This window comes from Orcinus orca, chromosome 16, assembly GCF_937001465.1.
Source record: "Orcinus orca chromosome 16, mOrcOrc1.1, whole genome shotgun sequence".
Lineage (NCBI taxonomy): Eukaryota > Metazoa > Chordata > Mammalia > Artiodactyla > Delphinidae > Orcinus > Orcinus orca.
The window spans coordinates 82,972,405-82,991,621 of record NC_064574.1 but is presented as its reverse complement, the minus strand read 5'-3'; the positions used below and the strand labels follow the sequence as shown (position 1 = coordinate 82,991,621).

At 42.1% G+C, this 19,217-nt stretch overlaps 2 protein-coding genes across 3 annotated transcripts in view; one reads left to right on the top strand and one right to left on the bottom strand.

Annotated features, from left to right (window-relative positions):
* LMTK2 (lemur tyrosine kinase 2) overlaps positions 1-19,217 on the top strand; it is a 174,639-nt gene that overhangs the window by 2,492 nt on the left and 152,930 nt on the right. The window contains exon 2 of one of the 2 annotated variants that reach the window (XM_033426620.2): positions 6,361-6,448. The gene's annotated coding sequence lies outside the window, so the exon portion shown is untranslated. Of the gene's footprint in view, positions 1-6,360; positions 6,449-6,479; positions 6,629-19,217 lie in introns of those variants that run through there. The other variant, XM_049699437.1, reaches the window with a different exon arrangement.
* OCM2 (oncomodulin 2) lies at positions 10,930-13,054 on the bottom strand. The gene is made up of 3 exons (XM_033426629.2): positions 12,994-13,054; positions 12,295-12,427; positions 10,930-11,860 (listed from the first exon to the last, which is right to left on the bottom strand). The coding sequence occupies exons 1-3, from the start codon at positions 13,052-13,054 to the stop codon at positions 11,677-11,679; spliced, it is 378 nt and encodes a 125-aa protein (XP_033282520.1). The 3' UTR covers positions 10,930-11,676.

Genomic DNA, 19,217 nt, shown 5'->3' with positions numbered 1-19,217 from the left:
CTAGACTGTAAGCGCTACTTTGATGCAGGAAGCAACCAAATGTTTTACTTGTGCACAGAAGTAATTCAGAGAAAGCCAGACCTGAGATGCCATAAGATGAGGACAAAGAGAAGCTAGCTGTGGCCTAGGTGGACCCACCACCGAAGCCCACAAGACTAGAGAGGAATGAGGATGACTCAGTGGTCACTAGTATGGACTGAGCACCAGATACTCCTTTCCCATGAAGGGCTTTGGAGTACCCACTTCCTCTCTCCAACCAGGGAAAGAAGGGTGAGGAGGAGGCTGATTGCCTTATGTCATCCTGAATTATGATTCTGTCACCCAGCATGATGGGGATTCAAAACTAAGTCCAGTTATAGAAATAGAAAATTAGATCCTTTGCACAGAGAATTTGTGAACTCAGAAGGGGAGACCAAGTTGGAGACGTAGGAGGCTCCTGAGCATCCTTTGTCCCACAAATGTACTGAACATACAGCTACACACAGTCATTTCATCGGAGAGAAATCCAGAAACTAGCTGAATGACTCCCACACGGAAGGTGAATGAGAAAATACCCACATCAAAACGGGCAGCAAAGTCTGAGACACACTCTGGCCATATAAGCCCCACCTCCTGCACAGCTCCATACAATTGGGAGGAAATCCCCAACTCCTAGCTTCTCCTTGAGGATTGACGTGTTTGGACTGCACATCCAGCACCTCAACTTTTAAGAGTCTCACTGAGGGCCTGACCCCCAAAACACTTGACTCTGAAATCCAGTGGGATTTGCATCCACCAGATCCACAGGACTATAGCAAGCAAAGGAGCAGTTCTTAATGGGCACACGAGCACGTGCAATGGCTGTTTCCCCAAGGCTCAGTGCAGAGGGAGCAGACAAAAATGCCTATCGTTCTGTCTTTCCCTGGAAGGGATTTGACTGCATACTTTCCAAGCTGCTGCCTAAGGGTCTGCTTCTAATTTAGCACTCATCTAAAGGCTGGCTGTGATCCTCCTTGAAGCCCCAAATAGCTGATGGGTGCTTTCCCTGACTTTCCCACTGGTTCCCTCCAACAATGAAACCAAGTCACCGTTTCTTCCTGGAGGACCTTGTCCACACATCTAGTGCCCCAACATTTACAGCTGCCACCCAAGTGTGGGCCCCCAAGTTACCTGGCTTTGATAGCCAACCAGGCTTACATTCACAAGTCCCACAGCACCACATCAAACAAAAAGCAGTTTTTAAACGATTCAAGAGCACCTCCTAGTGGCTGTACTCCTGGGCTCAGTGCAGAGGGAGTAGGCTCCTCTGGACAAATTTCACTGTCCTGTATCCCGATAGAATATCAATAAGGAAACATTGGACTTAAACTACATGTTAGATGAGATGGCTCTAACAGACATACACAGAACATTCCAACCAACAGCAGCAGAATAACCATTCTTAAGCACACATGAAACATTTTCCAGGATGGATCATATATTACACCACAAAATAAGTTTTAATAAATTTAAGAAGATTGAAATCCTATCAAGCATCTTTTCCAATGACAAATGGTATGAAACTAGAAATCAGTTACAAGAAGAAAACTGGAAAATTCACAAATATGTGGAGATTAAACAACATGCTTTTGAAGAACCAGTAGGTCAAAGAAGAAATCAAAAAGGGAAATAAAAAAATCTAGAGAGGGCTTCCCTGGTGACGGACGCAGTGGTTGAGGGTCCACCTGCCGATGCAGGGGATACGGGTTCGTGCCCCGGTCCAGGAAGATCCCACATGCCGTGGAGCAGCTAGGCCCGTGAGCCATGGCCACTGAGCCTGCACGTCTGGAGCCTGTGCTCCGCAACAGGAGAGGCCACAACAGTGAGAGGCCTGTGTACCGCAAAAAAAAAAAAAAAAAAAAAAAAATCTAGAGACAAATGACAGTGGAAACATACCCTACCAAAACTTATTGGATGCAGCAAAAGCAGTTCCAGGAGGGAAGTTTGTAGCAATAAATACCTATAATAAGAACAAAGAAAGAACTCAATTTAACTTTAAACCTCAAGGAACTAGAAGAAGAAGAACAAACTAATCCCAAATTTAGTAGAGGAAAGGAAATAACAAAGGTCTGATTGAAAATAAATAGATACTAAAAAGATGATAGAAAATACCAATGAGACTAAGAGCTGGTTTTTTGAAAAGATGAACAAGATAGACAAACTGTTAGCTAAACTAAGGAAAAGAAGGAGGACCCAAAGTCAGAAATGAAAGAGAAGACATTACAATTGATAATATAGAAATACTAAGGATCATAAGAAACTACTATGAACAATCAACAAATTATATAACCTAGAAGAAATGGATAAGTCACTAGAAATATACAGCCTGCCAGGACTGAATTATGAAAAAATAAAAAAACAGTCTAATTACTAATATGGACATTGAATTAGTAATCAAAACCTCCCAACAACAAAAGTTCAGGACCAGATGGCTTCACTGGTGAATTCTACCAAACATTTAAAGAATTAATACCAATACTCTCAAACTCTTCCAAAAAACAGAAGAGGAGAAAACACTTCTAAACTCATTTCACAAAGCCAGCATTACCGTGACACCAAAGTCAGAAAAAGATACTACAAGAAAAAAAGATGACAGGCCAATACCCCTGATGGACATAGATGCAAAAAACCCTCAACAAAATATTATCAAACTGAATTCAACAGTACATTAAAAGGATCATACACCATGATCAAGTGGAATTTATTCCAGGGATGCAAGGATGGTTCAGCATCCATAAATCAATCAATATGATACACTACATTAACAAAATGAAGGATAAAAGTCATATAATCATCACAATGGATGGTGGAAAAGCAGTTGACAAAATTCAACATACTTTTATGACAAAAACTCCCAAAAAACTGGATATAGAAGGAATGTACCTCAACATAATAAAGCCCATAAATGATAAAACCACAGCTAACATCATGCTCAACAGTGAACAGCTGAAAGCTTTTCCTTTAAGATCACGAACAAGACAAGGATGCCCATTCTAATCACTTTTATTCAACATAGTACTGGAGTCCCTAGCCTGAGCAATTAGGCAACAAAAAGAAAAAGTCATCCAAGTCATAAAGGAAGAAGTAAAATGGTCTCTTTTGCAGACAACATGATCTTATATAAAGAAAACCCTAAAGACTCTACCAAAAATCTGTTAGAATAAACAAATTCAGTAAAGTTGCAGGATATAATATCAATACACAAAAATCAGTTGTGTTTCTATACACTAACAATAAAATATCAGAAAGTGAAATTAAGAAAACAATCCTATGTACGGTAGTATCAAAAAGGATTAACTACTTAGGAATAAATTTAACTGAAGTGAAAGATCTGTGCACTTAAAATTATAAAACATTGATGAAAGAAATTGAAGAAGACTAAATGGAAGATATTTTGTGTTCATGGATTGGAAGAATTAATATTACTAAAATGTCAATACTACCAAAGTGATCTACAGATTCAGTGTAATTCTTATCAGAATTCTAATGGCATTTTTCATAGATATAGAAAAAAAAATCCTAAAATTCATATGGCACTACAGAAGACCCCATATAGCCAAAGCAATCTTGAAAAAGAAGAACAAAGCTGGAGGCATCTCATTTCCGTATTTCAAACTATACTACAAGTCTATAGGAATAAAAACAGAATGGTATTGTCATAAAAACAGACACATAGATCAATAGAACAGAATAGAGAGCCCAGAAATAAACCCATGTATATAGATCTCTGTTTTAAACAATACACACAAATCAACTCAAAATGGATTAAAGACTTGAGCTTAAAAGCTGAAACAGTAAAACTACTAGAAAAACACAGGGGGTAAGCTCCTTGACAGTGGTCCTGGCAATGATTTTTTGGATTTGGCACCAAAAGAGAAAGCAACAAAATAAAAAATGAGACTGCATCAAACTAAAAAGCTCCTGCACAGCCAAAGGAAACCATAAATAAAATGAAAAGTCAACCTACGGAACGGAGGAAAATATTTGCAAACCATACATCTGATAAGGGGTTAATATCCAAAATATCAAGGAATTAATACAACTCAATAGAAAAAAAGTAACACAAAAAATGGGCAAAGGATCTGAATAGACATCTCTCCAAAGAAGACATCCAAATGGCCAACAGGTACATGAAAAGTTACTCAACATCACTAATCAGGGAAATACAAATCAAAACTACAATAAGATATCACCTAACACCAGTCAGGTTTATTTTTAAAAAGGCAAGAGATAGTAAATGCTGGCCAGGATGTAGAGAAAAAGGAACTCTGGTGCACTATGAGTGGGAATGTAAATTGGTGCAGCCACTATGGAAAACAGTATGGAGATTCCTCAAAAAGTTAAAAATAGAACTACCGTGTGATTCAGCCATTCCACTTGTGAGTATATATCCAAAGGAAATGAAATCATTATCTAGAAGAGATATCTGTACTCCCATGTTTATTGCAGCATGATTCACAATATCCAAGGTATAGAAACAACCAAAGTGTCCGTTGATGGATGAATGAATAAACAAAATGTGGCATATATGTACACAATAGAATATTATTCAGCCATGAGAAAAAAGGAAATCCTGCCATTTGTGACAACATGGATGAGGCTGGAGGGCATTATGCTAAGTGAAATAAGCCAGACGGAGAAAGACAAATAGGGTGTGGCATCACTTATATGTGGAAACTTTTAAAAAAATAAATGGAACTCAAAGAAACAGAGTAGAATAACGATGGTTGCCAGGGACTGGGTGGTGGTGGTGAGGGAAATAGGGAGAGGCTGGTAAAAGGGTACAAACTTTCAGTTAATAAGATAAATAAGGTCTAAGGATCTAATGTAAACATGGTGACTATAGTTAATAACACTGTATTGTATAATTGAAATTTGCTAAGAAAGTAGAATTAAGTGTTTTCATTAAAAAAAAGTAAATATATGAGGCAATGGATGTGTTTCTTAACTTGATGGTGGGAATCCTTTCACAATCCATGCATATATAAAATCACCACGTTCTACACTTTAAATATATCACAATTTTAAATGTCAACTATACCTCAATAAAGCTGAAAAAAAGAAAAAGAATTTGTGGACTCAAAATTCCAGGGGAATAAGATATAGGCACAGTTCCAGGTAAGAAGGCACAGTTCCAGGGAGGGAGGTTCTAGACATGTTCTCACATATGTCTGTCTCCCCGCTAACAAGAAAAGTGAGCTTGTCAATGGTAGGACCCAATTGGAGTCATCCTCTTGTTCCTATTGTGCAATGCAATGCCTGCCTCAAAGGACACAGTGTAAGTGTAATGGTGGATCAATTATGGAGGTAGGAACAGGGAGGATGGAGAAACGGACTTTTCCTCTTCATAGTGCTGTCTGCTGCATGCTGTGCAGACAGAGCTCGGGTAGAGACTGATCAGACATTCTACTGAGTTCTCTCCTCCCTACACTCATCTCAGTACTGAGCCCCAAGAGGAAACTGCTGGGTAGAGGTCTGGGTATGAGATACACCTCCAAGGCCACCTGTACAAAGAGCCACTTCCTCTCTGCTGGCAGAAGTAACAGACCCATGAGTCAAGTAATCGATCTTTTCTCTGTTGACTTAGAGCCCAGAGACTGTGTCATTCAGAGGTGACCTTCATCCTGAGGGTACATCTCTCTCCTGCAGTTAAAATTGTCCTCGATCTCCGTCTCCTCCTGTGATCACCTGTAAAGGATCTTCCAAAATGTGTGATTCTTTTTATTAAAAAATGAAAAACCTAGGGCTTCCCTGGTGGCGCAGTGGTTGAGAGTCCGACTGCCGATGCAGGGGACACGGGTTCGTGCCCCGGTCTGGGAAGATCCCACGTGCCGCAGAGCGGCTGGGCCCGTGAGCCATGGCCGCTGAGCCTGCGCGTCCTGAGCCTGCGCGTCCTGAGCCTGTGCTCCGCAGCGGGAGAGGCCACAGCAGTGAGAGGCCCGCGTACCGCAAAAAAAAAAAAAGAAAAACCTGAAGGAAATTTGGTAAATCAGTGTTCAGTTGGAGAATGAGAACCATTTAGAAAAAATATATGTATATTATATATAATGTAACTTTTTAGATATGAATTACAGGTATTATGCAATTATGTAGTCATGTAATATATACAGTGATATATATAAATGTATGTATTACAGGTACTATGAGCTTGTGAGGTCTGGTTCAATAGTCTCTATAAAGCTGTTGCCTTCATCTGATGCTGAAGCTTGAAATCTTCAGAGCAGACAGTCAGGAAGGGAAGATGGATGTAAAGAGGGGGAGAGTGAGGACAAACTGGAACCCCTAGGGACAGACTGGAACTCATGTCAGTCTCTCACTGCTCCCAACTCTGATGTCCTTCAGGAAAGGCTGGTGTCCTTTGTCACAGAAGGAAGTGCACCTGGAGCTGGGAGCAGAAGGAGGGCCCCGCAGCAAGGAGGGGAGCCAACAGGTAAGCTACCCCCGCACCGACCTCTGGAGCATCAGTACCATGGCTGCTTCACTCTCACCCTCCTAATCCCAGGCAAGATGTCTCCTGCGGCCCACCCTAACCAGATACCTACAGCCTAAGCAAGATGACATATTACAGAGCAACCACATAGTTCCTGCCGAGGTTTGATACAGTGAGGCGGTAGGTACACAGTTGTTAGCTACATATCTGTGTAGTCTCAGATGTATGTTTGAAATACCTTACAATTTAAGGTGTGAATCCATCTACATTCATTGTAGAACCCATAAGAAAAAGATGTCAAAATCCACCCGCTTCCAAAAAAAGTCGACTTTTTGGAACCAGTTAAAACATTATGTAAATGAATAGCCTTTCCAGTGAATAAATTAACAGGCCAGATGGAAACGATCCCGGTGATTCCAATTTCATCTGTCTTCTTAAGTGTTTGCAAAGTAATACCATACCTTAACATTAGCAGAAGAGATATAAGATAGGTTTTTGCTTGAAATTGGATTCCCGAGTACTCATTACACAAAATTAAACTGCAGTCGTTACATGGAATTAACTATGTAGCTTGTAAACCTGAACAACTAGACAAATATTTCACATCTTCACCATTTTGCTACACTTTGAGTTCGAGCTGGAAAGAACTATGAAAACCTATACGTTAAAAAATTGTTTACGTATTTCATAATGTGCAGAGGCTGAAGCAAAATACTAAATAACGTTTCAAGTATTTTAATAATTTTCATTAGTCTCAACAATTAAGCACATTCACGAAGCTGACTTTGCGATCGTGTTCCGTTAAATTATAACTACCAAACTATAAACTAAAATTATAGTTAAGTAAAAATAGTCCAAATTAAAGCCACTGTTGCCACCCTATTTTATTAGCAATTAGGGAAAATAAGAGACACCAGGTTTTTCAGCTCTGTGACCTGCTAGGCAATCTAGGCCCTCGTTTCAAAGTCAAAATAACATCATTCTACTGCTGAGAACATGCTTTCTTGAGGTGGGTTGATCGGGTGAATTCTACATGTCTGTTTTTTGTTTTCTCTAGTTACTATGCTCCCCCACTGAAAAAGCCTTCACGCTCGTCTCATTGTTCTGTAATCCTACCAGCTGGAGATAACTACTGTTAACATTTTGCTATATGTCCTTTCACTTTTTTTTTTCCATGAGGCACATATTGAATAGAACCCATTTAAAAATTAGTTGTTTGTACTATATTTACATGATCACTAAAACTAGGGAGATTTTTGAAAACAATTTTTGTTTTCAAATTATACTTAACACTAAAATTTGGAAATGCTAATGTTGCTACAAAATTTCAACTTAGAAAAATAACCCCCAAAATGAAAAGTGCTAATTCACAGATATGTTCAAATGCCCAGAGCTGTTATTACCTGCATTCAGAGTAGAATACTCACCCCCTGCCCCAAACACCCCAGCTGCAAACAACATAATTAAAAATTGGTATGAATCAGGACCACACGAGGTTATTGTTTCATGTAAGCATACCAGCTGACAGTTTTTGGGTGTTAAATATAGAGAGATGGCTCCTTTGGATTGCTGTTTATTATCTATTGACAGAGACTGAAATTAAATTCCTCAGACTGGGTTAGAAGAATGAAAAAGTGATGTAATTGAAATGGGCAAAAATAATTAGAATTGTACTTTTGAAACAGTAGAATGAACACAATTCATGAATAACCGACCGTCATTCTATGTATGAAAAATTTGTGGCGATTCATCCTTTTGTATACATCCATCCTCTAAGCAATTTCCCCAAGACATTCAGAACATCAGTACCATCCAATGACACAGTGTCCCCTGGGTGCTCCAAATAACCCCTCCAGTGATTATTCCCATACAGGTCCCCTCCTGAGTGACAGAAAAGAAATAACAGAAATCCACGATCATTACCTAGATGCTGTGAGGCTGCCTTTGCTGCTCCAGTGGGTGATGGATTGCTTAGTCAATTAGAAGCTCACAACCATTATTTAAAAGCATCATCATTCACATTGTTTCTCCGAGGCATATGGTAGCCAGAGCCCCGTGGAAAGAGGGCTACAGGATCACGCTGAGTTATTTAAAGTGTTCCCCTTCAGAACTGTTGGGATGAAGAGCCCCTAGCTGGGAAGGGCCAACGGAGTGAATAGAAATATCAGGAGGATCAGAGTATCCACATGGTGCGGCGGTGAAGGCAACATGTGGATTGTTTTAGGAATCAGGGCTCTTAGGTCATCAGTACTGGCCCGGAAAGCCCTCTGCTGGTACGTGGGCGACATTGTCACACACCCAGGGAAGCTAGAGGTGGGGAGGAACTAACCCAATTCCTGCCAAGATGGCCGGGGAATGAGGAGAGCATGAAGGCACAGGTGTGTACCGGGAGAGGGGAAAAGAGAGCCGTGAAATGACACAGCTCCGTTCTTTGGCTCTCCCCAAAGAGCGCTTCATTTTCAGGCTAGATTTCCCCAGTTTGACTTATCTGAAAACTACCTTTTTGGGTTTTGTCCCTTCAACGTGACTTAATATTCTTCAAATCTTCAAATCGATACGCTTTCAAATGTCTAATAGCCTCATTCTAAAGGGGCGATATTGAAATCAGGTTTGTGCTACTTTTATTTTCCTGATGCCTATTAAAATAAATACACGGTTATTAAATTTAACAATGTTGACCCCTGTCCCCCTAAAATCATCTTGAGGCCCCCTTGTGGTACATGTCCCGCACTTTGAAAAGCTGCTCTGCCACAACCCTCCAAAAAACAGGAGTTCAGAGTTGCTAAGCTACTTAGCAGGATGGCAGCAAACCCAGGAGAGGCCAGGGCGTTGTTAACTTGTGTGTTGGGGTAAAAAGTGCGAGCTTTTAAACGAGCTCCCGGGAAGATGCCTTGCTTCCTCCCGGGAGTCCTCAACCCGGGGTCAGCCCAAGAGAACAGCTTGAACCTGCCACCTGGAAATCAGCCTAATGAGAATTTCCTGGCTTGAGATTGCCCCACCCTAATGAAAGTCCTGTAATGGGACCCTGAGGCTCGCCTCAAATGTTCGGACAATTCTGGGTGTAATTGGCTCAGGTGGTATCAAATAAGAGCCAGGAAAGTAGTGGCTGAGAAAGTGGAGAGGGGTAGGGAGAACTGGAGGAGTGGGGGAGGAAAAGGGGGAGGGGAAAGGGAGGGGGAGGGGAAAGGGAGGGGGAGGGGGGAGACAGGAGAATGGGTCAGAGCCGGCAAGTGTCTGATAGCTTGTTTTTCTAAGAAAAAAAAAAAGCTTCAAAATATGTCTGCCTGTCTCAACCAGCATAGCAAGTCTCCTTAGCTTTAGGGCCAAGGTAGCCTCGCACTTTTTCCTGTCTTGTACTATTTGCTTTAACTTAAATCTCGCTTATGGCAATCTAACACCCAGTAGCAGAAAACACATAAGCAAGCATGACTTTCTGCTGGCTAAAATCTCTTCATAGGCATTTCAGACTCAGATAAATCGCTGAGAAAAGCCTAGCCTGACGCCCGGTAAGACCAGAATTCTTCCTAAAATCTTCGGTCTCCAAACTACTTTCATCCCTCTACCTCTCGGAGGAAAAAAAACCACACCCACACATCAGCAGATGATGAGAAAGGTGTCTTTATTGGATGATTTTGTTAAAAGGCGTTTTTTGTCTGCTGAGGATCTTACAGGAGTCATCAGGGCATACCCACCACCAAAAAGTCACGGATGACTGTCTTATGACCTCACTAAAACAATGGGCAAATTGCAGAAGCATTTCGGGGGAAATTAATAAATAAATTAGGGGGAGGATGCGGAGTGTCCCAGTTCCTGGGGCTTTGGAGGCCTTCCAGCTGATTCTATCTCCATAGTCTGGGCCCTTTAAGAATGTACCATTTCCTGGAATTCTAGAACAGAAGAGGTGAGAACAGGGTCAGCCAGGATGGCTTGGTACTTTACAGACTTGCTATGGCCAATGAGAGTTCTGAAGAGGAAAGGGAACGAAGCAGATTGTCAGATGATGGGCATGGCCCCCTCCAAGGGCACAAAAGGAAGAAAAGGTGTCACTGCCCACCGGTCCTGACACTCTGCAGCATTCCATCTTCCTGCCTAATCTAACAAACATCTTTAGCTTTTCGATAGAGCTCCTTGTGTTAGAATTTGCCAACCCAGTTATTTCTCTCTGACAATGAGTGAATTCAGTATAGTGGCCCATCACAATCTGTGCTCACTCAACCTTTTGTCTGGTCAATTCAGGACAGAAATGGGAGGTTTTCTTTTTCTATTAAGTAGCTATGTATTGCATATTTAGGAAACATTTAATAGAGCGGGACTTTGAACTAACTTTTCTTTACTGAACCCTAACCTTACCCCCCAAATATATATTACTAAAAGATAATAGTAATAAGGTGTGGATGCTACAGACTGAAATTGAAAACTGGGTATTTGCTTTATATTTATCGGTACGCTTTGCTTATTTGGAAGTCTTTCATGGTTAGGTTTAAATAAATCAACTTTCCCTCACCTATTTTTCTGACCTATCTATACAAGGTGCGTTAAGTCCCATGTAGTAAGTTATAGTGGTATCATCTTGAATAGATTTTTAAAATGAAGTTCTAAAGTAGCAGTTTTACATTTTAATTAGTACCACCATAAGAACCACATGTAAGTTCTCCTGAGCTGACATGCACAAAGTAGGTGAAAATCATGTAAGCAACATGACAAAATCAGATAAACATAATCCTACAGCCATGCAGTTATGCTAAAATTTGAGTATAAGGCTCTGCATACAGAAGACTGCATAAATGATGGTTGATTTATTTGTTCTCTAATATTTCGGGCTACTGCCAATAAAATGTATTTGTTTAAACCCTTGAAAGCTAAGAGGCTTTCCTACTCAAGTCAGTGGACTCTTTACTATGAGACATACTTGAGAATGTCAGTCCTTCCCTTATTCAGAGAGACTCACATCCCACTGGTGGAGATTCCTTACATTATTTTCAGGGTGCATTAGGGTGTCTTGCAAATAATTGGCCAGGAAAGTAGCTAGTATCCTGGTCAGGTGAAGAGTATTTTCTGGTTCATAGACAGTGACCAGTGGGACCAGCTTCTATGGTACATCCCCAGGCATCATGCCAGAGTCTTGACATACATCATTTGCATCCTCACTTTAGTTCTATTTTGTAGATGAGAAGACTGAGGCTCAGCAAGGTTAAGAAAGGGAGATTTTAACCCATATCTGTCTGATCTCATGGCCTAAGCTCCCTGCCCCAGATGCTGCCTGAGCTAAAGTCTCTTATGCCGTGTACAGGTGTGAACATACCATCAGCCCCAATTTTCCCGTCTCCATCATTATCTGCAGCCGCCATCAAGGACTTGGTTTCTGACTCGGTCAGTTCTCTAGCACCACTCTCAAACTTCTGGAGGAAAAACCTACAGGATAATAAAGATTGAGGGGACTGTATTGAAAACCCACACACATTTCTATGCTCACCCCTTTCTCTTGAAGCAAACCGTCTGTTCCAGCAGTTGCAATGATCAGTCAAGATCTTAGCAGGCAAAGGTTTCCTTCATTGTAGAGACTAACGGTGGGCATTTTGTTTTAAAACATCTTTCCAGGATTTTGTTATAAGTCCGTTTGCCCAAGAAAACCTCTAAGACTAATGAATTTTTGCACCCCCAGTCTTTGGTGCCCATGTTTAGTGTTTTGCGTGGGTAGATATGTGTGCCACCGACTCATGTTCTTCCCTTTCATGAGGATCTGCTCATGGCTGGACACTGAAGGATACTTAGGAGGCTGGCCCCCTCTACACCCCAGCCCCAGCTAGCAATGTTGGGGTGCCAGACAGGCTTAGGACAAAGCTTACTTCAGCTCTTCTTCATCCAGGTACCCACTCTGGTCGTTGTCTATGAAACGAAAAACGTCCTTCACCTGACTGGCTGACATCTTGGCGAGGCCCGATGTCTGGAAGAATTTTTGGGGTTCAAAAGTATCCGGGTCTGAAGAACAGAGAATGGGTTATTCTGATGCTCACTGGATTGCATTCTGTCTTTGGGCCAAAGTGCTGAAAACATAGGTTATTAAAAATACTACTTTTCATAATAGCATTGAGCTACAGGGACCGAGATTTTGAGTCAGCCAAGACTGGATGGCTTTGTGCTCTCATCTCCTTTCCCCCTTCCCAGCTTTCCCTCTCCACTTGACTTTGTCCGTCTCCCCTTCTCTCGCCTCCTCTCCTCTGTGCCTCCCCCTGCTCTTTTTACTGGCTGTGTATCCAAGATGCCAGCATCACTGGTCTAGTTGGTGGGAGAAGTGCAATCATGGGATTCAAACAGGCTGCATGGCATCCACCGATTCCTTTTTTTCACATTTAGTAAGTTTCTTTCACCTTACAGAAATGTGATCGTATGTTCAGAGCTCATATTTTTATCATTGTAGTTATCTAGTTAATAAGTTTTTCTCTGATCCCGTGAATTTTCAGCAAAGTTCACATTTTAATTTTTGTAGCTTTTCGGGAGGTAGAGGTACGTGAGAGAAACCCACCCCTGCCTTGTTTCCACTTTACCTTGGCACTCCTGCAGGGCTGCTGCAATGTCATCAGCACTAAGGACATCTGTGATGCTCATTTTCCACCTGTTCACACAGAATAAACAAGATGTGGTGAATGGCAAGCAGAAACATGCACGTCTGGGGGGACCACAACCCCCCCACCCCCAGGCCCACAGAAAATGCAAATTTGTTGAAAAATTTTAAAATGTGATAAGCATAGTATTGTATTAAGAGCTGGGACAGAATATCCAAATAAAAACCAAATATCAAGAAGATCCCAGTCCCCTGTGTCTCAGTGCCCTCTCCTGAATGGAGTTAAAGATGAAATTTTAAAATACCACCTAAAGAACAATTCGATTCTGTTTTCTTGTAAAAATTATAATTACATCATCGACCACTTACATAGGCATCTACAAACCATTCAGAAGTAAACCATGTTACAAATGCAATAGCATTTTAACACACCAGCCAGAGAAAGGCAGTGTTGCAAATTCCATTTAGGGAAGGATAGAGCTTGAGGCTGCTTGCAGACTTTCTATGGAAGGGTTGCTATCTGTCCTGAAGGATGGGAATCAGAGACATCAAAAAACCCATCTACCAGAGATCAAAATCCATCCATGTGTCAACTCCATGGGAAAAGAGAATCTGAGCACAGCATGCACCAACCTAATATGAATGCGTGTAAGAAAGAAGAGTCTGGGGTCTGGTAGGTCCACCAGCTACTCACCGTTTTAGATTTTCCTCTAAGAAGAATCAGGGAAAAGAGTTGAAAGAGCCAAAAAAAAAAAAAAAAACAGATGCGGTTTTGCTGCCTTACTGACCTACCTTATATAGGACTGAAAAAGCCATAGTAAGAACCTCTCAGATTTCCTTTTCAAGGATCAGGTGGACGTAGCTCAGATGTCTTGCTTTACTAATTAAACCTCTTTTTTTTTTTCTATTTATATCGCAAGGGAATGTGGGTGGGAACAGCAAATTTTCAAAAACAAACCTCAACAAGCCTTAAGGAAGGTTTCGATTCTGCAAACCAGCCCTGCTGGCAAAGTGTAAAGGCACCAGAGGCCTGGTAAAGAGGAGACAGTGGTTGAAGTGAGGTAAACACATCTGGGGGTGCTCTGTAAACTGAAAAAGGCCCCCCAGATGTTAGAAGCTGCTGCCAGAGGCAGGTCTGTGGTCAGCCTCTGAAACTGTGGACACGTGAGGCCGACCTCAGTCTAGGCCTGACAGACTCGAAGTCAGTGTCACATGGATACGAAGGACTTGTCCAGCTCCGGGGATGGCACTGGTTAGATGACTTTCCAAATAAGTCTTGACTTTGGTTTTTCTCAACTATGTCTTTTTTTTTTTTATTATTAAAGTATAGTTGATGTACAATGTTGTGTTAATTTCTGCTGAACAGCAAAGTGATTCAGTTATACACATACATACATTCTTTTTTAAAATATTCTTTTCCATCTTGGTTTATCATAGGATACTGAATCTAGTTCTCTGTGCCATACAGTAGGACCTTGTTGGTTATCCATTCTACGTATAAAAGCTTACATCTGCTCATCCCAACCTCCCACTCCATCCCTCCCCCTGCCTCCTCCCCCTTGGCAACCATAAGTCTGTTCTCTACGTCCGTGATCCTGTTTCTGTTTTGTAGATAGGTTCATTTGTGTCATATTTTAGATTCCACATATAAATGATATCGTATGGTATTTGTCTTTCTCTTTCTGACTTCACTTAGTATGATAATCTCTAGTTGCATCCATGTTGCTCTCAGCTATATCTTAAATTGCACACACTAAAAAGGCAAAAAGGAGGAAAACAACCAACCATTCCCAACCCCATAGGTAAAATTTGCAGAAAATATATGAGGCCAGGACTTGGGACCTCATGATTTGTTTTTGTTGGTTTGTTTGTTTGTTTTTACTTTCAGCAAACATTTATAGAGTCTCTATGTGGCCATCACTGTGCTAGACTCTTTTTTAAAATTTGTGGTAAAAAAACACATAACATAAAATTTACCATCTTACCCATTTTTAAGTGTACACACCACATAGTAGCGTTAACTACATGTACATGGTTGGACAACAAATCTCTAGAACTTTTTCATCCGACAAAACCGATCTCTGTACCCATTGAACAAGAAATCCCCATTTCCCCTCCCTGAGCCCCTGGCGACCACCATGCTACTTTCTGTCTCTAAGAGTTAGACTACTTCAGATGCCCCTTAGAAGTGGAATCGTGCAGTATTTGTCTTTCTGTGACTGGTTTCTTTCACTTAGCAAAATGCCCTCAATCTTCATCCGTGTGGTAGCATATGACAGGATTTCCTTCTTTTTTTGAGGCTGAATTCAAGTTTTTTAAAAGTCAAAACTGATCCCATGTTGCAAACAGAATTATTCAGTGATTTTTTTAGAGAAGGGCCTCAGATTCTTCCCCGGTGGGTACAACCTGGATAGCCATCTTCAGTTTGATCCCAGATATATGTCCCTACCCCCATCCCTGCTCTGTACTTTTGCTAGTGTCATCAATGAAAAGTTTCTCTCAGGAACATCTACAGCATTATTTTTGCATTTTATAAGGTTTTTATTTTTTTATTGAAATATAGTTGACTTACAATGTTGTGTTAGTTTCAGGTATATAGCAAAGTGATTCAGTTTTTTTATATATATATATATATATATATATTCTTTTTCAGATTCTTTTCCCTTATAGATTATTATAAAATATTGAGTATAGTTACCTGTGCTATACAGTAGGTCCTTGTTGGTTATCTATTTCATATATAGTATTGTGTATATGTTAATCCCAAATGCCTAACTTATCCCTCCCCCCCTTTCCCCTTTGGTAACCATAAGTTGGTTTTCTATGTCCCTACAGCATCTCTTAAATTACCAAACCTCAGGTCAGCACCATTTCTGTCTTGCCCACATGATGTTGCCCCAACGCCTAGCACATGCCTGACCTAGTTAGGTACTCAGAAATTATTTGATGACTAGATATATAAAAACAGCAAAAAAGAACTTGAAAACAAGATTACCAGCCAGCATCCACTTGCCCAGCCTTTAAAAAAACAGTTTCTGAAAATAAGTCTCAAGAAATTAGGTTGCTGACATTAAGTTGCCATAGAAACTAGCCGAGTCCTTTCTTTCTGTGGAAAGGTTTACAACTGTCCACAGAGATAAAGACATTTTAAAAAATCTGCTCATTTAAATGAAAACAGTATATGGGTTAAACCAAGACACTTTAGATTTTCATGCTGTTTTTCTGATAGAAACTAAAGACAACAGAGACCCAGTAAACATGATGTCTGAATCAACAGTGTAACCAGGATTCTGACTTGAATTCCACCGTGTGCAATCTGGGGGTCAAAATGTTGACTCACACAGAAGGACAAACAGTCTTTGATTTCACTAATGTGAGGTCCCTGGAGGAGTCAAAATCATGGAGACAGAAAGTAGAAGGTGGGGCCGGGGGGTGGGGGGTGGGGGAGGGGGAGGGGGAGTTAGTGTTTAATGAGGACAGAGATTCCATTTGGGAGGATGAAAAAGTTCTGGAGATGGATGGTGGTGATGGTTGCACAACAGTGTGAGTATACTTAAAGCCACAGAACTGTACACTTAAAATGGTTAAAATGGTAATGTTTATGTTATGAGTATTTTACTGCAATAAAAAATGTTGATTCAGTAATCTTCCTTATTTTGGCCACCAACTCACAACTGCTCCGGGGAAAGAGTAGAAAGAAGCTTTAGAGGTAGAAGACCTTAATTTGAGCCCAGATCTGTCCTTTATTAGTTGTGTAACTCTGGGTCCCAATTTCCTCTTGTGGGAAATAGGAGTAATTCAAGTGTCTGCTCCGTCAAGCTCCCTGCGTTCTTTTGAGGATCAAAGGACCAAGTGCGGGTCTGCAAGTGTCCAGAGAGGTCTCAGAGTCCCCTGTTGAATCCCACCCCTGTCCTGGGATTGCAAGAGTATTTCATTTGTGTATGCATTCCACTCGGTTGGTAGGGACTTCCCAGAGTGGAAAGAATGGATGCCTGGGTCGACTAGCAATGTCTGCAGTGGGGAAGCCCAGCAGCAGGGAGCAGGGAACTTGGCGATTCTGGCCAGGCTGTGTATTTGGACTTTGCTACTGCCAAGGGCCCTGGACTCTGAGATCACACTTCTGTCTCAGCTATTTGATGCTGTCCCCAGTCACCTGTTTCAATCCAAATCCCTGGTGTGCCTCTTAATCTTGCAGACTTCCTCTACTCTGAGCCCACACACCTGCTGATTGTGTAGCTCTGTGATGTCATCTTTCTAGCCACACTGGCCTGACCCATCTCCTGACCCACTGGCCTGTCCGAGATGTCATCACTGCTTATGCCCGATCCCAGCTGCCTTGCTGGTGACTAATTTCCCAGAAGTGTCTGAGGCTTTTTCAGTGTTTATGACGCTGTAGACAAAAGCACAGCTGACCTACTTCCATACTCTCTCAATGGATGTCACCTCCTAACATTTCTCAACTTCATCTTCTCTCCATGCCCCACTGTCACCACCCTAGTCCAAGCCACCATCATCTCTTTGGGGAATAATTGCAGTGAACTCCTAACTGGCCAAGCCTCATCCACTTGGGTTCCCCTTCCAACCTAACTGGGTGGACCTTTCTAAAAACCCACCTGTGTTAGTTTCCTAGGGCTGCTGTAACAGACTGAGTGACTTAAAATCTGTTGTCTCAAGTTCTGGAGGCCAGAAGCCCAAATCAAGGTGACAGCAGAGCCATGCTCCCTCTGAAAGGCTCTATGGGAGGATCCGTCCCTGCCTCTTCCAGCTTCTGGTTTTGCTGGCAGTGCTCAGCATTCCTTGGCTTGCAGCTGCATCACTACAATCTCTGCCTCTATCATCACATGGCCATCTTCTCCCTTTGTGCCCTCTTCTTAGAGGGACACCAGTCATAATGGATTGTGTTCACCCTACTTTAGTATGACCTCATCTTAACTAATTATATCTGCAATGACCTTATTTCTAAATAAGGTCACATTTTGAGGCATGGGGATTAGGACTTCAGCATATCTTTTTTGCGGGGAGGGGACACGATTCAACCTATAACTTCAAGCACATGGTTCCCCATCCCTCTCTCCCGCCAAACCACAAGTCCTTCACTGGGTTCCACTTGCTTTTGAAATAAAGACAGAAGTCCTTCCCATGGCCTTGAAGGCCCTGCCTGATCTGTCCCCTGAGGACTTCTCCAGCCTCATCTCACACTGTCTCCCACTTCAGTCCCTCGAGTTACCTTTCTGCCATCCATGGCCTCTTTGTACTGTTGACTTTGCCTGAAAACTCTTCTCCTTCTTCTCGCCATAGATGTCTCATACACAGCCTTTATATCTCTGCTCAAGCGTCACTTCTTCCAGGAAGCCTTCCTTGACTCCCAGACCAGGTCAGACCCCCCACTTCACAGGCAGTTGAACCACCATGCTTCTCTCTTATAGCAAAATCACAGCTGCACGGTCCCACTTGCTGTGATTGCTTGAATAGTGTCTCTCTGCCCACCGGCCAGTAAGACGCATGAGGGCACGGGCAGGGGCTGTGTTTGTTCAACTCTGTTTCCCCATGTGGACACAAACAAAGACCAACCAAATGAGAACATGCAAGGGCTATTTCTTCAGAGCATCCTGAGGCAAGGGAGTCGATCACCATCACTTGTGTTTGGCAGAGCCCCGAAGGCAGGCAGAGGAGCAGGAAAGCTTTATTTTATCTTATTTTTTATAAATTTATTTATTTATTTTTGGCTGCATTGGGTCTTGGTTGCCGCGCGCGGGCTTTCTCTAGTTGCAGCGAGCGGGGGCTGCTCTTTGTTGCGGTGCGCGGGCTTCTCATTGTGATGGCTTCTCTTGTTGCGGAGCATGGGTTCTAGGTGCGAGGGCTTCAGTAGTTGTGGCGCGTGGGCTCAGTAGTTGTGGCTCTCAGGCTCTAGAGCGCAGGCTCAGTAGTTGTGGCGCACAGGCTTAGTTGCTCCGCGGCATGTGGGATCTTCCCGGACCAGGGCTCGAACCCATGTTGCCTCCATTGGCAGGCGGATTCTTAATCACCGCGCCACCAGGGAAGCCCAGGAAAGCTTTATAGTGGAAAACAAGGAAGGCTCAGATAGGCTCTGGTAGGAAGCTGTCAGCGGGGAAGCCGGAGGCAGGCTAGTAGAAGCTGGACACCCTATGTGAGTATGTCAGGGAGTGTATTTGGCTTTCTCTGATTGGTCCTACGTTGGAAGCAGGA

Coding starts and splice junctions, on each gene's coding strand:
- OCM2 (XM_033426629.2), bottom strand. CDS start 13,054: ATGAGCATCACAGATGTCCTTAGTGCTGATGACATTGCAGCAGCCCTG. Junction 12,428..12,993: donor AGCCCTGCAGGAGTGCCAAG/GTAAAGTGGAAA, acceptor TCTGTTCTTCAG/ACCCGGATACTTTTGAACCC. Junction 11,861..12,294: donor CTGGATGAAGAAGAGCTGAA/GTAAGCTTTGTC, acceptor ATTATCCTGTAG/GTTTTTCCTCCAGAAGTTTG.